Raw genomic sequence first — 20,964 nt, forward strand, 5'->3', positions numbered from 1 at the left:
CTGGGAGGCATCTGATCGGATACTTGTGGTGTTGATTAGATTTCTCTAACATTTTATTGCATACTGGTAAATCAATACATTTAAATAATTAAACTTTAATACTTTATGCTACGGTTTAAAATTACATGCATTAGCGTTAGCAACATTAGCTCAACGCTGCATCCAGGTATGTACTCAAGTAATTTTCCATGCTGCATACAGTATGTGACATGTACTTCCTATTGGTTTTACTGTGTGTGTGCGTGTGTGTGTGTAGGTCAGCTGTTTCTTGACCGTTAACTCTGACAGTAATGTGAAGATCAATACTTAGGAGGAGCCACATATGACACATGTACTGCACACACACTGAAATTTACGTTAGCTTATGGGGACTTGATTTGTGTCCTCATAAGGAAGACAAGTCCCCATAACGTGAGTGTGTAAACAGATGTAGGTCCCGACAACATGAGTAATACCTGAATCTCACACACACACACACACACACACACACACACACACACACACACACACACACACACACACACACACACACACACACACACACTTAAGCTGTCACACACATACATGGATTCCATTGATTCCTTTCTTTCAGTTACCTCAAAACTGGACCAACACAGTTCTTTACTGTTATGGCAAATATCACAAATCGCAAAAGAAGTGATTATGAGTCCTCTCCCCATAATCATTAGGTATGAAGTATGAAGTATGGGAGTAAACCTTCAGACAAGCACACACTGAAACACCATGGTTCAGTCAACTACATCAAGGTTGGTGGCAGTAATGTGGCAGTGGGGAATACAAATGACTTGCCTGTGATGCAAACGGGCTGACAAATGACGCTGTAAACAGATTATCATGTGTTGCTCTGCTTGTTGGTGTAGCTGCTGCTGGAGCCAGAGCTTGAGCAGCAGACACTGCACTTCGTTTGAAGACATCTGCTGAGAATCTGTGTCCTTTTTTTTTTTTTTAAGTAACAGAAGTTAGGGAATATAGTGCTATCAAAGTCAACTTCAAAAGGTCCTGCATAACAACAATGCACATTTTATTCTAATTGCAAATGCAAAAATAATGTTGAGCAATGCAGGTATCATGATTTTTATTCTTAATATAATTCTTATTCATTTGACCAAATTCAGGATGTCAATCATTTGGGCATACACACACACACACACACACACACACACACACACTGACTCTGCTGCTCACTTCTCTCTCTCGCAAACACACACAAACACTGACACAGCAGACGTCTCTGACCTGCTACAGTTTAAACAACATCACAATATCAACACCGATCACCTCACGATGATCAATACCTTTCTTAAATAAGACAGATTATTAACATGCTAACACAAATAAGATGAGTTAGTGTTAAGCTCAAAGCATCAATATGTATCATCCTCTGGCATCAGTAAACAAAACATTTCTAATTGCCTTATTTTGTCCGAAAAAATACAAAGTAAGAGCATTTTGAGGCCAACGGATTCCACATCCTCTGTCCAGGAAACCCAATGATCCTCCTGGGTTTAGGTTGCCAGATCGTCATGTGTGACTGTGACTGCTACATCCCTCCACAGTCAGTAATCTGATTTAATTCAACTTAACCTTTTCCTCCCTGATACTACGCTCAGTTTTACCTGCAAGAAGCAGAGTTTCTTTGTACTATAAATACAGCAAAGTTCACATTTCACAGTCTTCAATTAAAGAGTGGACACAGACTAGTGAACACTGATTATATAATTATGAATTGAGAAGGGAAGACATGTTTGGAAAAGCTTAATACAATTTGAACATGACACTAGGAATAAAGTCAGAAATAATTCTAGCGGCCGTCAAAAAATCGGTCTTCCTGTGGCCCACAGCAACATTCAGTGTCTGATGGAAACATCAAGGACATTCTGATCACTTTCTTTTCAGAAACATCGCATTTTTACCATTTGGTACTAAATGTCTTTACGGAGCTATATTAATTAATGTACCTGGTTTATTATTCCTCCCTGATGCACTAAATAACGACGCTGAAGCTGTCATACCTCCTTCCTCCCAGAGCCACTCACGGCAATAACATCCCTGGATCGATCATCACTCTCCCAGTGCTGCTTTGTGAAACGGGCAGGAATTCCCGGAGGGCTTTTTCACCGTCAGCAGGGATGGTCACTGTGCATGAATGTTGAGTGTCACCATCTATTTTGCCCTCACAGGTTTAAAAAAATGTCAGTGTGTAAAAAATATCGATGTTCAGAAAGAGGTACGGGAGCATCACAGGTTCAGGTTGATGAGGCAGAGAGTTTGCCTTTGATGACCCTTCCTCCAATAAGCAACCAAACCCACGCCAGAGATTTAACCTGAAAATTATTATTAATTCAAGTCAACAAAGAGCTATATATTTTTCATGTTAACTGCCATTTGGATAAATATACCAATCAATTGTCCAGGCTGATTGACAAATTGGAATATGTGAACAAAAAAGTATAACTTATAGAAATAGAATAGGAATACTTATAGAGAAGTATTCTCTACTTTAATAAAAGAGACAAGGAGGGCCATACATCATCAGTGAGCAGATGATAGTTGCTAAAAATTTGATGTATTGCCTCAGGCAAAAACAGTCCTGGGAACTGGGGAGATAAAAAACTAATATCCAAAATGTATCACAGCTCAAATCTAGAGCTGCTGAATATACTCAGAAAGTTTTATGCATATCGCTTTATACCCGCTAGTGCTTTCTAACTTAATCACCTGATTTACCTACCACCAAATATCTGATTACTCTTTATTAAGTTTATGAAGACAAGCAAAGTTTCACAGCAAAAATAATGGCCTTGATGTTATTTTTTTGTTTTTGTTTCCACATGTAACACCATATCATATAACGTGAATAAAGCACAGATGAGGTTTGGCTGGGGCCAATATCAGCTTATTGAAGAAATATCACTGTTGGTGTTTGTGTTGGAAAATATATAACAAAAAGAAGCAGCACAGAACAATGAACAAGGAAAAGCTTTTGATCTCATCCTATGGTCTTCTTCGGCATTGGAACTCATAGCTACATTAAATAAATGGATCTTATGTTCAGAATATATGTACGACGTGAGCCCCTGAGGTTGTAAAGGGAATCTCCACTATCACATCACCACTATCTTAGGTGGTGATATCAGTTTACATCCACATAACCTTGATGCTGCTGTGAGCGACGTTGACTGATGAAGGCATTTGTAGTTTGACTTTCTGCCGAAAATAAAACACAAACACCTGCACACACTTCGTGCAAGGCAGTCATTCAAGGCAATTTATGTTCTCACTGCGAGTCAAATATGGCTAGGGTGAAAAAAAAGATTACACCTCTGCACTATAGAGTTCCATTATGCCCCTGTAGGATGAAGGGTAGCTGCATGTTGCGTTGAGTAAATAAAATAGAGTTTGGGAAGGTCAATATACCTGAGTTTATTTGGGCCTGTCAGAGACTGGCAGAGGCATCACTTCCTCTGTGAAGACACAGCATGTATGTTTCATGAGCCCTCCTCTGCTTTCTTTCCTCTCCTCCTCGCACTTCTAACAGCCGTCACATATCCAGAGAGAGAACAAAGTGACAAGCTCAGCTCAGCAGTAATTGGCCGGCTCGAAGATGACACGGCCGATAGACGCAGGGGAGAAAGGCAGGAGAGGAAGCTGCTCCATATTAAACAAAGGTCCGCCGACACGTGATGGTACCTGCTCCGTGCCGGGTTTTCTTCCGCTACATGATTCAAGGACCAGAGATGACATCAGCTGGATTGTTCAGAGAGAATAATGGATTAGTTCTACTACGATATGAGAGATAAAGGGAAACCATGACGCAGCTTTACATTTGACAAGCCAAATCAAGTTTGGAGAGAGGAAAATTCTCTCTTGAATATTGGATACCATCAGACTTTGTCACAACTTTGAAAAGATCATTTTGTTTGTTGTTGGCCGTTACATTGAAGTGACAGCTCTATGGTTGTGTGCCTCGTATGGCTGACAATCAAACCTCAGTTCTGTAGCAATCACAATGCCTCTGTAGCGCCACCAACTGTTGACCAAATGTCTTCTCAGATTCATAGTCCTATAGTCTTATTCTCTGATCAGATCATTTTTGATTTAAATTGTAATTTTCCACGTTCACACTAATTTAGACTGGGTTTCAGTTTATCTTACTGGGAGAAGCTGCCCTGTTTCTTGTGGAGACGTTTTGTCTGACTCCTCTCCACTGTCATTGGGTGTCCCGCACGGTTCCGTTTCGGGGCTCCTGTTATTCTCACTGTATTTGCTGCCCTTGAGTGAGATCATGAGAAATCATTAAGAATGTATATTTTCTTTTCGCAGATGAAATCCAACTAAAATGATCTATCAATCCTAGAGAGACATTTAGGTTGTCTAAGCTTCAGCTATCAGAGATTGCACCACTGCAAACTCTAAACAAAGAAAAGACGATCTGAAAGTTGTCCCTCCAATCAAACAAAGTTTACGGTTTCTTTCCTCAGCCTCTTGGTCTAGTCTACCTAATTTAGGGGTTATATTATACACACACATAAAGCAGCTACCTAAGTCTTGTTTCTTCTATCTTAGGAATATTATACATATATATTAGTAAATGGAGACCTATACATTGCTCTTTACTCTTTAAGCAAATCAGCCCTCAGTCATCTACAAGCAATCCAAAATGCCGCCGCTAGACTTCTTACTAGGTCAAACAGATGGTCCCATTACACCCATACTTAGTTCTCTTCACTGGCTCCCTGTCACTTACAGAATTCAGTTGAAAATTCTTATTGTTATATACCGATCACTGCACCATCAGGCACCTACATATCTGAGAGATGTACTGTTTTTACATTTGTATGGCGTAAATCTGTTTTTAACCTCTTTGGCACTGTAAAGCACCTTGTGACTCTTGTTTACTAATTTGTTTTAGCATAAGTTGGTATACTAATATCCCAAAACTATAGACTTGCCTGTTATTATACCAAGGGTCTTGACAGGTTTTTTTCCCCCCCGTTTTCTAAATCTTGACCAGTGTGCCAGTCCTGACTAAGCTAAGAAAAGCTTCCCAACAGCATGATGCTGTAAACACTACACCTCACAGTGCTGAGCGGTGTCTCAACACACATATGTGCCATTTATGTCAGAGTTTAACTTCCATCCTGTCAGACAGAACAGTTTTTCAGCTTTAAATGCCCAGAGACCCACACCTATTGGGCGGTGAGCTGTCTCTCAGACGTGGCCTTCATCTGGCCACTTCACACCACAGGCCTGACAGGTGGAGAGCTTTAGGGATGGATGGTTTTGGTTGTGCGTCACCTTTTTCTACTTCAATGTGATGGAGCCAAGTTTACTGCAGGGACCAATACATATTTTTGTGATCCGTGCTTCTGAAATATACTTTCATGAAAGTCTATTGACATCCACTTTCATGTGTTTGTGTGTAATACGTATGGGGAGGTATGTCCCTTTGTAAAGTAAAATAAAATACAGAAACAATATTGTAGCAGATACAATCTAATATATATTTATAATGGCATAATGATGAAATAATCTGAAAATTATTTGCATTACTCATTTATTATAGTGCCTGATGCACTTTAATGGAGTAGGTTAAGTGTCTTGGAAATGGAGCTCTAAGCCTTGCTCTTTTCACACACTTAGTCTAAAAGCCAGCTTTAAATTCCAAGGTGTTCACGTCGCTGACAACATACTTCACCTAGTCCCTTAATACCACCTTTCTGGTTATGAAGATACAGCTAAATCTCTAAATCTCTCACACTTAGCCCCCACAGCGCCAAAAGGAGAAACCTAAAATAAAACTGGCTCATGTTATGGTATCGTAACTGTTCTGTAACTGCCATGCTTTGAGCAGACATTGAAACTGCCCAAGTCCACACATTCATTACATTCACCTTAAATGCAGTCTGAGAAAACCATGGCACTACTGAAGACTCGGCCCACATCAGTTGCAACAAACACACATTGCTACAAGCACTGTTTTTTAGCACTTTTGCTGTAGTATTAAAAAGAAACCGTGGCCAAGAACAATGAAATGTCCATTTGTGTCTACATGGAAGACCTGCACCATCGGTATAATTTCAGATTCTGTGCTAATAACAATTCTATACATAGGGTTTTTAAATTGTGCACCGTGATCCCAAGTGTTTATGTTGTCTCCACAGAGGAGATGAAGGGCACAAGAACAAACTAAGAAGCCATGGGACTATATTCAGACCAGATAATTAGGTCCATGGTGTATATCGGCGCCATAAATGAATCATGGGACTGTGCAGACCGAGGCTCAGAAGTGTCTGGGTACCTCAGCTTCGGCAAAGGTGTTTGTTAGCATGTGGCCAGCGGCAGCTGCAGGCTAACTCATTAGCTGAAAATAACATTGCAGAGCTGTATTAGTATTTTGATATGTGTGAGCCCTCTACTAAAGTATAACTTAACAATGCTCCACATTGCTCATTTTAATGCAGACGACAGACTGATCCTTTGATGTTCCCCTTCACACATCACACGGAGCCTAAGATCACGGTTTTATTCTCGTTATATCGTGACTTTACTCACATAAATATACAACTTTTTTCTCTTATTATTATGACTTTATCCTTGTAATTTTGTGACTTTACACGTGACTTTGACCTCTGAATATTATAATTTATGACTATTCCCATTTATTTATGATTTAATTCTTGTAATATTACAATTTAATTCTCTTAATATTACAACTTAATCAAATCTTATTCTCATTTGTTTTATTTTCCGTGTGGCCCTATAACTCCTTCGAATGAATTTCCTGGCAGCCTGGACTTGAAAAGGCTGCAGTAACACAATAACATCATCCTGGGCTCAAACCACATTAAAGCCAGGATGTTAAAAGGTACTCCAACATTGCTAACTGATGATGACAACTGCCCAGGCTCTGAAATAATCCAGTCAGTAATTCAAACTACAAGTTGCTATTTGAATTAAAACGTCCAGAGAGAGAGCTTTGAACAGTGATGACCTCTCAACAGGGGGCGCCTCACTGACAGATCGGGCATCAGTATCCGTTTCTGTCCTCAGAGTCTGCCCTGATGTGGCGGTGATAAAGTGATAGGGGTGTGTCTCAGTCGGGACCTCCCAAGAGGAGGGTGGACATCTGCTGCCTCTAAGGTCCTGTCACATGAAATTACAGACTTAATCAAGTCCTCTCCATCTCTTTGCCCTTCTCCACCTCCTCCTTCTGGATGTGACTTTCTGCCTCTACCTCTGTCTATCACATGCAGTTTTTTTCTTTGCTCTTTTCTCCTTGACTTTCCTTCTTATCCTCTCTCAGCACGGCACCTTTATTGCCCTCTCCTCTCCTCTCCTCTCCTCTCATCCCCTCTGCTGCCTTTATAGGTCACAGGGAGTGGATCCAGCCTCCTGCTTCTGAGCATTACTTAAACTTCCCTTATGTCTGCTGGCCTGCAGCAGAGCCATACCAGAGCCCAGGGGATCCAGTGACCTTAGGAATGCACAGGAAGAAGAGGCAAGATATAGTGTAAATATAGTATAACTGAAGACATGAAGAGAGAAATAAAAATGAAAAGGGGAAGACATAACGAAAAATGCACAGAATGATAAAAAATTATATATTACACTGCACTGCACTGTGAATTTATATTGTGTTAGTAAAGCTGCAGTAGGTGGGATCGCTAGAAATATAGTTGATTGTTAAGTCTCATCCCCAGGACGTTCAATACTGTCGTTTTAGCATAGAGGTATTCTGACCTTAACCCTTCCACCAGATGAGCAGATGCACAGGTTTCATACACAGATGTCCCACGTTTGACTTATTATGTTTATTGTCCGACTTTATTTTGGGAATCTTTTTGATGATTCCGTCATCTTTTTTGCAGGTTGCTTTGGCAGCTGTTGCCAATGCTGGAATAGCAACCTTTCATTAAGGATTTACTGCCATTGATTCAGGACAGGCTTTTCCTCGAAGGGACGTCGGACGCAGCTCTCCCTGAACTGCCCAGTGATTGGTCAACGTCTCTTGTCTCGGGCCACAGGGCAAGATTAGCTCAAGGATGGAAATGTAGCCTTGACAAAGTGCAGAAGTCTAGTTTTCTCTCAGATCACTTGATTTACATTATACTGAAAGGTTATAATGAAATTGTTGCTCAATAACAATAGAAATATGTTGTCTCCTCCAGCTGTAAGTGAATAATGGTGATACACAAACACTCCCATTGAGAGTAAATGGGATTTGCCAAAACATTTAATTTCAGTGTATTTTCTTGTGCTTACTGGCCAGTGAGTCTCCATCTTGATCTCTTAATGTATCGATCATTTATCGGTGATTTCATCATATGGGGCAAATATTGGGGTTGGTGGTTAAGTTGTTTCAGTTTTTTTTTTGTCAAAATCCATTTGTTGTTGATGTTGAAAATGTGTGACTTTTGATCACATGACCTTGAAATTTGAGACAATTTGAGCAATTGTGTAAATTCTGGAAGGAACCGCATTTAAATATGTGCAATATACTGCACAGCCAACTAATGGAATAGGGTCAAAGAAACGTCCATCTCCTTTGTTAGAGGGGATGGAGGAGGACTTCATGACATGGCCTCTGTATTCCTAAGATTGTGCAAAGAGCCCTGATGCCATCGGAGACTTTGGAACATACTGTCCATTACATCATTCTGTACAGACTTTTGATATGAGGCAGAGTCATCCTCAAAAACCACCTTTTCCTCTCTGTAACACCACAGGGATTATTCAAAGGTATAGCATGGTTCAGCATCCACTGCAAATATATTCTACCTTTACATATCATGGTTCACTGACATCACCTAAATATGACTTACAAATTTCAAATATGAAATCTATCTTTTTTTGGATGTGTCTTCATAATTGGATTATCAGGCTTTCTGGGATTCTGAGTTTTGTGTTGCTTCTCATTGGTTGAGACGATAATATCACCTGAGGCTTAGTGCAATAATGAAAAACCTGCACAACAACTGAGGGGCCGTGTCCTCAATGCAAAAGTTACACACACAAACATGTAAAACTGCTTAAGAAAAGAATGTGCTGCACAGCCTCGTCTGCTAAGACACACACGGAAACACACATGCCACATACCGACAACAATGAGCGTTCGGGGCCCCCCTCCAAGGAAAAGCCCAACACAATTCTGCTAATCCCTTCCCCAATCAACTTTCTGTGAGTGTCAAACCCCGATAAGCCCTTTAACTAGCCACACGCACACACTCATACACACACAGATGTAAGACACACAGTCTGTCTCAGTCACGCTGCACGCTCCCACTCACCCATGGCAAAGAACGGGATCCCCAGCAGCGTAGAGTTGAACTTCCCGTCTGATATAAAGAAGATCCCTGCGGCGGTCACGTTGGCGATGCAGATGGTCAGTACGCCGAGGAGGCCCAGGAACGGCTTCCCCCTCAGGCAGTCCCTCATGGAGCTGGAGATGGTGGCGGCCAGGAGCACCAGCACCAGGCTGACCAGCACCTCCCCCTTTGCCAGCACGCCCGTCTGGTGGAAGTCCCGCCACAGGCTGAAGGAGGTGAGTGACTGGATGTGGAGTTGGTCGGAAGCGTGGGGAGCCTCGGCCGTGGACAGTCGGCTGACCAAGGCACCAAACTCATTCTCCCAGCGCTCGGCAATGGCATCCTGCACCACAGGTCCATGGTTGCGGAGGTAGTAGGTGATTTGAACTGCACGGGCAAACTTGACCTGCTGGTCCCGGCTGTTGGGTGAATAGGACACGCCGCCCAGCTGGTGGCCGATGAAGGACACACGGCCATCCTGCAGGGATGTAGAGATATCTGACATTAGCTCTGATGAAACAATACTGATGAAAATACATTATTATAGCTTTTTATTCTAATACTATACTATACCATGGCCCCTGTGACATAAACACAGTTATTTTGCTGATGATAACAGGGAGCAAACACTTGCAACATGCTAGAAACCTCCAGCCTACAGAGAGCAGTGCAGAGGTAGATCTCAAACTTTATTTGCTTTCATGTTGACTCACCAAGTTGAACTCCTAATCTAGCTGTGGACAAAGCAGGTGCTAAATACCACAGGTTGATGTGGAGCGCCACAGCAAGTCTTAAATCAATAGTAAATCCAGAAATCCCTGTCTGTGTGTATGCTGAACAAACGTAACCAATCATGTCATCAACTTCACACCGTTGAATTAGGTGTGATTTAGACAGATGATAAATTCAATAATAATAACATTTTAATAAATAAGACTCATCTACGCAAGTGACAACGTCATTCAAGACAACAGATTGTTCACGACAACAGCAAAGCCAACTGATTTGGGTTCTGCGTTCTGAGTCAAGCGCCACTGAACAGCTCTTTGTGCAGGAGCGGTGGTGCAGCTTCTTCAACAAAGATGAATTTATTTTACGTTCAACCTTTGTAATGTTGAACGTAAACATTGTATGAACAGTTTTCACTGGTTACAAAGATTGAACTTCTGAAGGGAACACGACTACGGAGAAAAATAATGTCTCAGGGAAAGTAATGCTTTTATGCAACTAATTTGTACGAGCAAATTTAACTGCAACAAACTTAACTAACTCTCCTCCGTTGACAAAGGTTTACCACAGACTGGAATGTGGATGTGAACCCAATCAATCGTGTGACAGCTTCATCCACCCCAGCCAAAAATGTACCTCTGAACATTATCCAACATGATTGATTACATGGAAGCCACAACATAAATGTGACAACGGTTTAGTAGTTTATGAATGTTGGCTCAGGAAGTTAAAGTCTAACAATGAATCAAAAGAAAATATCAATTATATAAATTAAATTTCCTTTGTACATACAGTATAGTTAATAATATTCACCCACGTGTCTGGATAAATATTTTAGAGGATAAGTACTCTGCTTATTAACATATGTGATGATTGTACAAAAACGTACTCCACTCTGAACTCAATCAACACAAAATGACTGCAGTTACTTTTCCTTTAAACGCAACGCAACAGTTCTCGACCAGTGTATGGGTAGGATAAAAATGTGTACATTGAAAAAATGTAAATTGACTTAATGTTTCTTATATTGAATTTAAAGGTTAAACCGTAAAATATCAAGCCTTAATTACATTTCTTTGTCATGCAGGTTTCAAAATTACCACTATATATACAAATACTGAATATGACATCAAACTACTTCAAAGGCTGGTACTGCTAGCTAGTGATCCACTGCAGTACACTTGATCCTGATTCATGGAGTTATACGTTCAGTTTGAGTTTTCAGTGGTAAAGATTTGTTAACTCATCTACAATCTAAGTGCAGCATTATTTCTTCATTGTGATGCATTTTCACCCTGTCACACAAGGAGCCCAGCAAGGTGAGACACACATTCAAAACTCCACTTGATCATTAATGACTAATGCGCTAATGCAATCATTAACACACACACATGCACATTCACACACACACACATGCACATTCACACACACACACACACACACACACACACACACGAGCGCACATACACACACAACATTGTAATGTGAATTCGAACCCCTACACGACACTGTTGTGTTGTTGTAACAATGTCATCTTTAATTTGCAGCTTATTGCAGATATAATCTTATGAACATAATAATCCAGCCACAGTCTGCTGTTTCACAGCAGGGAGCTCGATATACATCTCCTGCTTCTGGATAAGTAAATCCCTGTGATTGTTTGCTTTAGTTTCTGGAGTTAATTTACTACAACGACCAAAAAATGGATGCATTATTCTGCTCTGGCATGATGTGGGCAGCAGGAGGAATCAGATATGGTGGACACTGCACCTTCATGGTACATTACTGTTCCCATCAATAGGTCAACAGCCAGGCTTCCTGTCATAGTCTGAAAATGTACAACTGACTACCTCTGATATATTATATTACATATAAAATGATATGTTTGCTACATTATTACTCTCGATCAACCCCAGTCAGTGCTTCAAATGTGTTGTATCATGTCCACAAGTGTGTGTATGAATTGTGATCAATCCTTAATTGTGAAGGGAACTCAGAAAACTTTAGCTCTCATTTCAATTATGTAATTGCACAAAGCTGCAATTTATCACCACAATGGCTCTCCATCCTCCAGCATTTCAAATGAACCTCAATACTCACAACAAGCTAATGTAGAAACCTTTGTATCCAACACTGAGCCAGTACATGCTTTGTGTGTGTACAAAGGGCTGGAACACATACATCCATGTAACCAGCTGTAACATTGTGAATAATGCAACATTATGAGGGCAACAATATCCAAATCATCTGGAATATGTCTGTTCAGTCCAGGTTTTAAAATGTGCTGGAGGTTTGTTCTCTCCTCTTGTTCATCTTCGTGACTACCACTGTGTGTGTGTTCGAGAAAGAGTGACAGAGTGGGAGTAGGTGGGGATTTGCCATCACACAAACGCGTGTGTCCGTGTGTGTGTGTGTGTGTGTGTGTGTGTGTGTGTATGTGTGTGCGTGCGTGCGTGTGTGTCTCAGTGCGATATCTGTGAGGAGCTGAAGGATATGTGAAAAGGGGGGATGTGACATCTCTTGAGCTTCCTGACAAAAGATGGATGTGACTGGTGGGAGAGGGGCTTCCAGGCTTTTCTGACAAATTAAAAAAATAGAGAAACTCATCAAATCAAGAATGCTGATATACTTTTACTGTTTGCACAAGGGCAACCTAATTGATATTTTTGTTTATTAACAGCCTTTTGTTAAAGGAGCTCCTCATTCCTGCAGGTCAAATGCTGCGTTCCAGACAACTTGGATGTCGGCTGTTCCGATGTTCCAACACACGGTGATGGCACGGCTTTGAACAGAAAACAAACATGGCCGACCCTGAGAAGCTGATGTTTATTTGGCTCATGATGAGACAATTCACCCGTGTCCAGTGCAGCCTCCTTTCATACATAAACAAAGCAGAGGAGGGGAAACGACGCATGAGGCAAACAACACCGTTTTACGTTTTATTTGACAGCACTTTTATACTTGGAAATACATTCCAATAAAATGTAATAAAATTGTGAGCATGCAACATGCCCACAATTGCAATGTTAACAAGCCACTGTTCAGCAGGTTTGTTTGCCACTATCAGAATCGTTATGTAGCATGTTAGCTTGCTTATATTTGCTAACTAGAATGGCCCTCAGTGAAGTATATACCTCCGCCAAGCTCTGAAAGTCTCCATAAATGTAAACATGCAGCACTTCATTGCATACACTCCTAGACATCGGCCCCCTAAGTATAGTTGATATTTGCAACCGACTGCATCGCGAACGTTATTGTTCACGTTATTGCACTTGCTTAGGTACTACACATGTTACTGGAGGCTAACCACAGAACTGGGACTAAAGATTGTAGAGCGCTCCGCACAATAATCTTTGATTCAGACCGATCTTTCTGCCACTTTCGGACAAAATGGTCACTGATCTCTCGTCATCTGTTTTGAACAGGCGATTTGTCACTGCACGTTGTCAATAGCACATCATACAAATGTAGGTAACTCTGGACCTGGGCACACAGCTTGTCTTCAAAACTGTGCACCATTTCTGTCACTGACCCTGTCAAGGACTTGTGTCTGCGCTGACCTTTATGTGGGTAATGTAATGCATCTTGCGTGCCCATCGTATTATTTCCTGAGGACAAGCACAACCTATACACCGAGTGCATGCAAGATACAAGAAACAGTCATTTTTTTGTTTTTTCATATAAACCTCAGCATTTTTGCTTGAAAATTCACAAAAATGTTTTAAAAAATACACATTTTCTGATATTGTGAAAGTGTGTGGAGGAGCATTCCTGAATCTCTTCCCTTAATCAAATCTGCTCCAAAAATTCAATTAGCAAAACATATATAGTAAAACTGAGGCTGAAGGAATATAGGTACGAGAAAAGTTAAATTTATGACCCACCGATGACCAAAGAAAATTCGTTCATGTGAATATCCTAGTATTGATTTCAACAATATCACCCAGACCTGCTAACTATTAAAGCACTTAATAATGAAAATACTTAATTGGGGCTTTTAATCTAGTTTGAGGAGACATCTGAGGACACTATTGATTGTTTCTTATTGCAGAGTTCCCAAACGCACCCTGGGGCAAGCCAATTATTGACACACACACACACACACACATGTAACCTCATCAGCCAATTCTCGTGCCTTGTCTCCCCTCCCATCCTCAGATCACATCGGCTCTCCTGCAGGATCTAAAGTGCCCTGGATCATGTCCTCTGCATATCAGCGGTTTCCCTGCAGCTTCACACCACTGCTGCTTTCCCCTCCAGTTTTATGATTTATTAAATAGAATGGGGGGTGTAAAACAAACATTGACCTTAGCTTGACATTGCCATGCAGCATACAGTATAACCCTAACTACTAAATAACTTAATTCAATCCAGCACTCTATTTCACCGTCCTCTCATGAATGTATCCAGGATCTTGCGCTTGTCAGACACATTATTATTGGTGTTAGGATAAATGCAATTCAGAAATGGCACACGTGTGTTTTTAAATAAATCCATTTTGACTACCAGACCACTCACTGCGGAGGCCCAGGCCTGTGGAGGCCCAGTATCTACGTCAAGACAACAACTTAATTATCTCATTATCATGACATTGCAGACACGCTTGGATGCTGGTAGTGTGCTGCAATGATTTTAAATGTAGCTGCTAACCTCTAATGAAACCTAGTAACACTGACCAAACATAAACCTGCAACATTGTTGTTATTGTGTCCGACACATGCTCATCACACAAAGCAACAGTAACGGTGGTGGGCATTCACAAAGTAAAGTGGTTTGGATGAGGGCAACAAAAACGACTTTATGATACAAGACGACTACATGCTCATCTGTGGGAGGAAGCCGGAGTACTCGGAGGAAACCGACGCAAACACTCGGCAAACACGCAAACTCCACAAATAGAAAACCTCCTGCCAAAGCAGGATTCAAACCAAGCACTTGTATTGCTGTGTGTCTCCAACTGACCTAAATATCATCTGCATGTGTTTGGACTGTGTGAAAAAGCACACACAAGGTGAGATAATTCAGAAAAACCCTGGTCGCACCAGGAATCTTCTTGTTGTGAGGTGACTGTGCTAACCATTGAACCACTGTAGTGTTTATCTGTAAGTCCTGATTGGCTATAGTTAATTCATTAACCTCTATTTGCTGTATGTTTTTTATAGCATTCTTTAATCTATTTTTATTCTTGCGACACCTGACAGCTTTAGAGGATTACACAACTGGAAATACAGCAGACAGGGCGAAACAAAGCATATATATTTTAAGAATTTTCTCCTGGGAACATAGCTGAAGTTCAGCTCAGCAAAAAGTAGGACTTTCTTTTTCTTTTCTTTTTTTTTACAAATAGTACATCTGTAAAGCAAGCACAGAAATAAACCCTGGTTGTGACTTCAAAGAGCAGAATGACGTATAAGAAGTCAGGCAAATGAATTAGCCCAGACAGCCTGTCGGACAGGCCGACAGAGAGGAAGAGGATTCAGGAACACGGAGAGTGCAGCAAGCCTGATACAGAGTGAGGCGAAATGGAGAGGAAAGAGGTCACAGCAGCCTTCAAGGGAGAATTAAACATCCTTCATGTTGCAGAGAACCTGCTGCTAATGTGCAAGTGTCTGTGCCCGTATGCATACATTTTGTGTAATGAGAAAGAAATCAAGTAGGCTCAAGTTAGCAAGGGTAAAGAACTGGCTGGACTACCGGATACAAGTAACACATTCCTTTGATGAGAAGATTTGACTGTAGAATAATAATGTGCTGACATTCAGTCACATCACAAGAAAGAAATCTGTTTTTAAACTCTTCATGCTCATTTGAAGGCAGCGGAATCAAGTTTCGTACACAGCTTTGACATATCATAGTTTTTCATTGAGCTTGTATGTATGTTTGTCTGTTTGTCAGCAGGGTGACTCAAAAACTAGTGACCTGATTTCCATGACATTTTGTGGCAGAGTGAGATATGACCTAAGAAAGCACCCAATAACTTTTGGGGCAGATCCAGATAAACTGATGGATCCAGGCACTTTTATTTTTCACTTTCTTTGACATGGTCAGAGCGTTATTTTGGCGTGGAGGGATGCACTCTCCAAGCGCCCTGCTAGTAAACTGTTACATGGATACAGCACACTTGTTAGTGGACGGTTTACATATTCATGCATCCAGTATTTAGAACATGGGAACATGGTGCCGGGAAGGTGGTGCAACATGGTTTTTAGAGGTTAAAACAAACGTATTGCAGCAGCCTGAAACAGCTTTTTCAGAGTGGTGGCAGTGAACCTAAACAACCTTCATTTACAGAAGGGACAGTTAAACAAAGAGCTGAAGCTCACTATACGGCTGCTGCAAAGCTGAGCAGAGGAGAATCCATGATAATTATCTGTTGGTTCAACAGACCCTTTTACACATTTCACAGTGTTTTCAAAGTGCCATTTGACAGATGACTCTAAGTGTAAAATAGTAGTTGTATCCAGATATCAACAGATATTAAAAAGGAATAAACGCAGTATTTAAGAGCCTCTGAAGCTTCTTGTCACCGCCAAGTTAGTATGGAGCTGATCTTCATTTGGCTAAAGCTAAAAAACAGTGACATGTATTTCCAATGACGGCGACTTAATACAGCAAGAAAGTTTTTTTTACTGTGCACGTGTGTGTGTGTGCACATAATAACGAAACACTGTATGGACAGATTTCCACAAGCTTTGGGAGCAGATTGGACAAAGGTCAACCAAAACTGTGGTTACAAAACAAAATCGAAATCTCACATCATACAGAAAACTATTCCCAATCATAAGACGTTATAGGTGTGAATGAGTGTGGGAATATTTGTTTGGCTCCATAAGTCCTGTGATACGCTAGCGACCTGTCCAGGGTGCACCCCCCCCCCTTTCAACTAATGTCAGCTTGGATTGGCTCCAACTCCCCTGACAACCTTTAAGGGATGAGCGGTGTACATAATGGATGGATGATGTCATATATGAGAAATGACGTCAAAAATAAATCACAATGAAGTTTAAAAAATGCATCATGCATAGTTCATAAATGGACTACAGACACAACCTCAAGCTTCTATTGATCCCAAAAAATATTTATGATAATGTGGTAGAATAGTGACCCCACTAATGTCCCACTGCCATTTCGCAATGACATCATGATGACGTCATTTTTAAATGGCATTGATTACAGTGTGCACAGGATGTGACTCGCCCCTGCTTTGCTTTCCATTTGCAAATTAGACAATAAGAGGTGGAGTGCACTGGGGCAGCAGCAGGGGTGTCAGTGTGAGAAAAGGCATTCTGTTGTATTTTGAGGTGTAATGAATCTTTACAAATCCGAAGGCCAGAGGACAATGTGAGACATTTACAGGTAAAAATTTGTCATTTAAGAAAAAATGATTACTGCATACTGTAAAGGACCGCACTCAGGTGATCGTTGAGATGGGATATGAGATGTGTATGTGATAGAGTAGTTACTCATTTTGATTGCTTGGTTCTCCAGTAGTAAAGAAAGTAATGTCCACTTTTCTTGTATATTAAACCCTCTGTCGATCATTTCTACATGTGCAGCTTTATGTGTATTCTAACCCACAGCAAAGCGAGGACATAAAATCCGATTGTCGCCAATACCTCTGTGAAACCGTGTATCTCGTAAATGTCACGTTTTTTAATATCGAAAAAAATAAGGCAAGAGGATGATGAATGGCCTGCGTGCTCCAATCGGACACTGATGCTGCACGGGTAGACCGTACGGCTGTGCAGCTCTCAATGGAAGTTACAACCTGCCGTGCCAGAGACCAGGCCTGTCACACACTGGATATGTGCTTGTGACAGTGTGAGCCGACATTATGAGATAAAAGCAGAGTACAGCGGCATGTACCTCACAATTTAGTGTTGAAGAAGCTGATCATTCCAGTGACTGTGTGTAACCTGCATGTCCACATTCTGGCACAGCTGTACAGTAGAGTGGAGTCAATGCTTCTCAGTGTCCCTTTTTGAATGCATCCTTCCTTCACGTAAAGCACACAGCATGTAAATAGTGTAACCTTCCACATAGAGTAACCTTCACACTGCACTTGGCTTGTGGTGTGGGGATGATACAATTTAATCTATATAAATGCGAAAAAGCTAGCTAATTTATTGAAATTAAACTGAACCCCAACAGATTTTCTGCAGTAGATTCGATTATAGAATATTTTGTTTGCTTAAATTTATCATAATAAAGCAAATGTTGATTGCATTATGAATTTGCCAACAAATCTGCATTGCAAATGGTTCCCTATAAGTCCGGTGGTCACACTTTGCAATCCTGTCAGCCACCGGGAGTCGGAATCACCCTGGAAAATGAAGACTTTTCTGGATATTGAGAAACCGAAGTTACTGTGGAACCTGCAGCTACCTACACGTGAAGCGAGCCATGGTGAGCCCAGTTTCAGAACGAGCATGCGGCACGGTCGCTGAAAAAAAACGCCACACAGAGAGGGCTAGTGAAGAGACTGGAGGGCCACTGGCCCGCCGATGTGGTGTCCCTCTGGGATTTGTACAGGTGCTAGCTGTGAAGAGATCTCTGGGATTTGAGAGGGTTCAAACCAAGTCATTTAGGTGGGATTACAACTTCCCAGTATCTTGTTCAAAGCGTGATTTGTTTTGTGGTTGTGTCTTGCTTTGGTCAACAACCCAGGCTGATAGCCGTTGTCAAGTTGATCGTCTTTTTCCGGCAGCAGTTACCACTTGGCAACACTAAGCTTTCTTTAGTTAAATTGTGTGTTTCCACTTTGAAGCCCCACACAGGCTCACTATCACCACATCAGACTAAAATCTGCAGTGCACATCTGCACATGATTCATTTGCGAATTTGGCTACTGAATGAGCATCTGCACGCATATTGATATGGTTTAATGCATGTGTGTGGCTAATACAGCTGCATGTGTGCGGTCAGATCCCACACGGCAACAGAGAGGAAGATACAGGCGAGCAGGATGCCTGAGTCTAGCAGCTGCTGTAGCCTTGTCATTACAAAGCATGTGCAGGCAGGAAAAAGCCAGAGGGAGACACTGCATCAAAAAAAGAGAGGATATCCCTATGTATGTGTGTGTGTGAGAGAGAGAGAGAGAGGGAGGGAGGGAGAGGGAGTGTGTGTGGAAGAGCAGAGCACAGCAGTGAGGGGCTGTATGCAGCCAATCAATTCACCTGCACCAAGGAGGGAGGCTGAGAACTGCACACCGGCTGTCTGTGTGGAGGGTTCCCTCACTGCCTGCTGCATGTAGCCGCCGCGCACAGCCCCACAGCCTGAGCCAACACTGTGTTCATTCAGAAAATTATGGCGAGCTCCAAGGGCCACCACTGCAATTCACATGCTGCACTGTCACCGCCACGGTGGGTGCGGGGCAATGTGCGCGCACACACACACACACAGGCCTGGCTGTCGTGCATGTAGAGGGGAGCTGCAGTGCCCAATAAAACCTCACCTTTAGTGTGGTGTTCGGGTAGCTCACGGGCACCTTGTGGAAAGTGCTGTTGGAGAGCACAGCCTGCCTGATGTCTTCGAAGATGGTGATGATATCATCCAGCAGGCAGCGCTTGTCCCGGTGGCTCAGGACGCAGAGGTGGGCGAACGTGTAATTGAACCCCTTGTAATTGACGCGTAAATCCAGCACCTGCTTGTGGACCTGCAGGACCTGGTCGGCCAGCTCCAGGATGTTCCCCCCGGACTTGGCGAGCAGGATCAGCCTGCCATATCTGCCCGGGGTGTGCAAATCCGAGTACAGCTTGTGCTTCGACTGGTCGATCGGGAACAGGCTGTTGGCGAGACTGCGCTCGATCTTGGCGAGGCTGTGCGTCGGGGCGACCAGCACCTCCAGGTCCGTCTCCGGCTTGAATCGGCTGAGCACGGTAGATCCGAAAATGATGGTGAGGACCGCGGGGACGGTGAGGAAGAACACGGGGTGCCTGCTAACGAATAAGCCCAGCCAGTAGAACGAAGCCTTGAGCCCTCTGTGGATCACTTGCCGCAGCATCCTCCACAAAATCCAGCTTGCAGATGCCCCGTTTCCTCCGATGAAGCACATGTGACATCAGACTCCGTTCCCCGGCTTTAGTCCAATTCGTAAGAGAATTACACGAGGCTACAACATCAGCACCATGCACACAAACACACACACACGCACGCACGCACGCACACACACTCACACGCACGCACCTCAACACCTGGAAAAACAGCACTGCAGCAATCCGCGAGCAAGACTGACACGCGCACACACACACTCACTCACTCACTCACACACACACACACACACACTCACACACACACACACACACTCACACACACACACACACACACAAGGACAAGGCAGACAGTCAGAAGATCATCGTGCAGCGGCCGATCGAGACGAGTCCTCCGTGTCTGCGCTCAGGCCATTCCGCCTCCATGTGCCGGAGAAAGCCGCGCGTCTCCTTCCCTCGCTGCACCGGCTGCAGCCGCAGCGACGAGCCGTACGTGGCGGTGGGATGTGCATGTGCATGTGCGCTCACGCTCCGCTGTCTGCCGGCTCCACAGCTCTCAACGGCGGCGGTGGCGCCTGATTTATGTACTTAACTGTAACCATGTGTGCGGGGGTCCGAGAGGAGGGAAGGAGGCTGGATGCTGGATGGAGGGGGAGGTGTGTGTGTGTGTGTGTGTGTGTGTGTGTGTGTGTGTGTGTGTGTGTGTGTGTGGGAGGGGGTGCCTGGTTATTTTAGGATCAGTGGAGGCAACAGGCAACATGGGAGTTGTGAAGTGTTTCTGCAGGTGGCTGCTGCTGGTGGACCACAAGCACTCGCGGGGATGAGTCAGTGTTGGCATCATGAATGGGGAAAACCCACCTGGCTGAGTGGTTCATACCGACCAGACATGTGACTGGAGCACACGTTTTTATGTTGGG

At 42.7% G+C, this 20,964-nt stretch overlaps 1 protein-coding gene across 1 annotated transcript in view; it reads right to left on the bottom strand.

The window, feature by feature from the left end:
• The window catches only part of ptchd4 (patched domain containing 4), a 33,782-nt gene extending 13,114 nt beyond the window's left edge, over nucleotides 1–20,668 (bottom strand). The window contains exons 1-2 of the mRNA XM_034580545.1: nucleotides 19,513–20,668; nucleotides 9,312–9,807 (exon numbers count right to left, since the gene is read on the bottom strand). Coding sequence (XP_034436436.1) covers nucleotides 9,312–9,807; nucleotides 19,513–20,112 — 1,096 coding nt within the window. The 5' untranslated portion in view covers nucleotides 20,113–20,668. The remainder of the gene's footprint in view (nucleotides 1–9,311; nucleotides 9,808–19,512) is intronic.
• Between the last annotated feature and the right edge of the window lie 296 nt (nucleotides 20,669–20,964).

Source organism: Hippoglossus hippoglossus, chromosome 24, assembly GCF_009819705.1.
Source record: "Hippoglossus hippoglossus isolate fHipHip1 chromosome 24, fHipHip1.pri, whole genome shotgun sequence".
Lineage (NCBI taxonomy): Eukaryota > Metazoa > Chordata > Actinopteri > Pleuronectiformes > Pleuronectidae > Hippoglossus > Hippoglossus hippoglossus.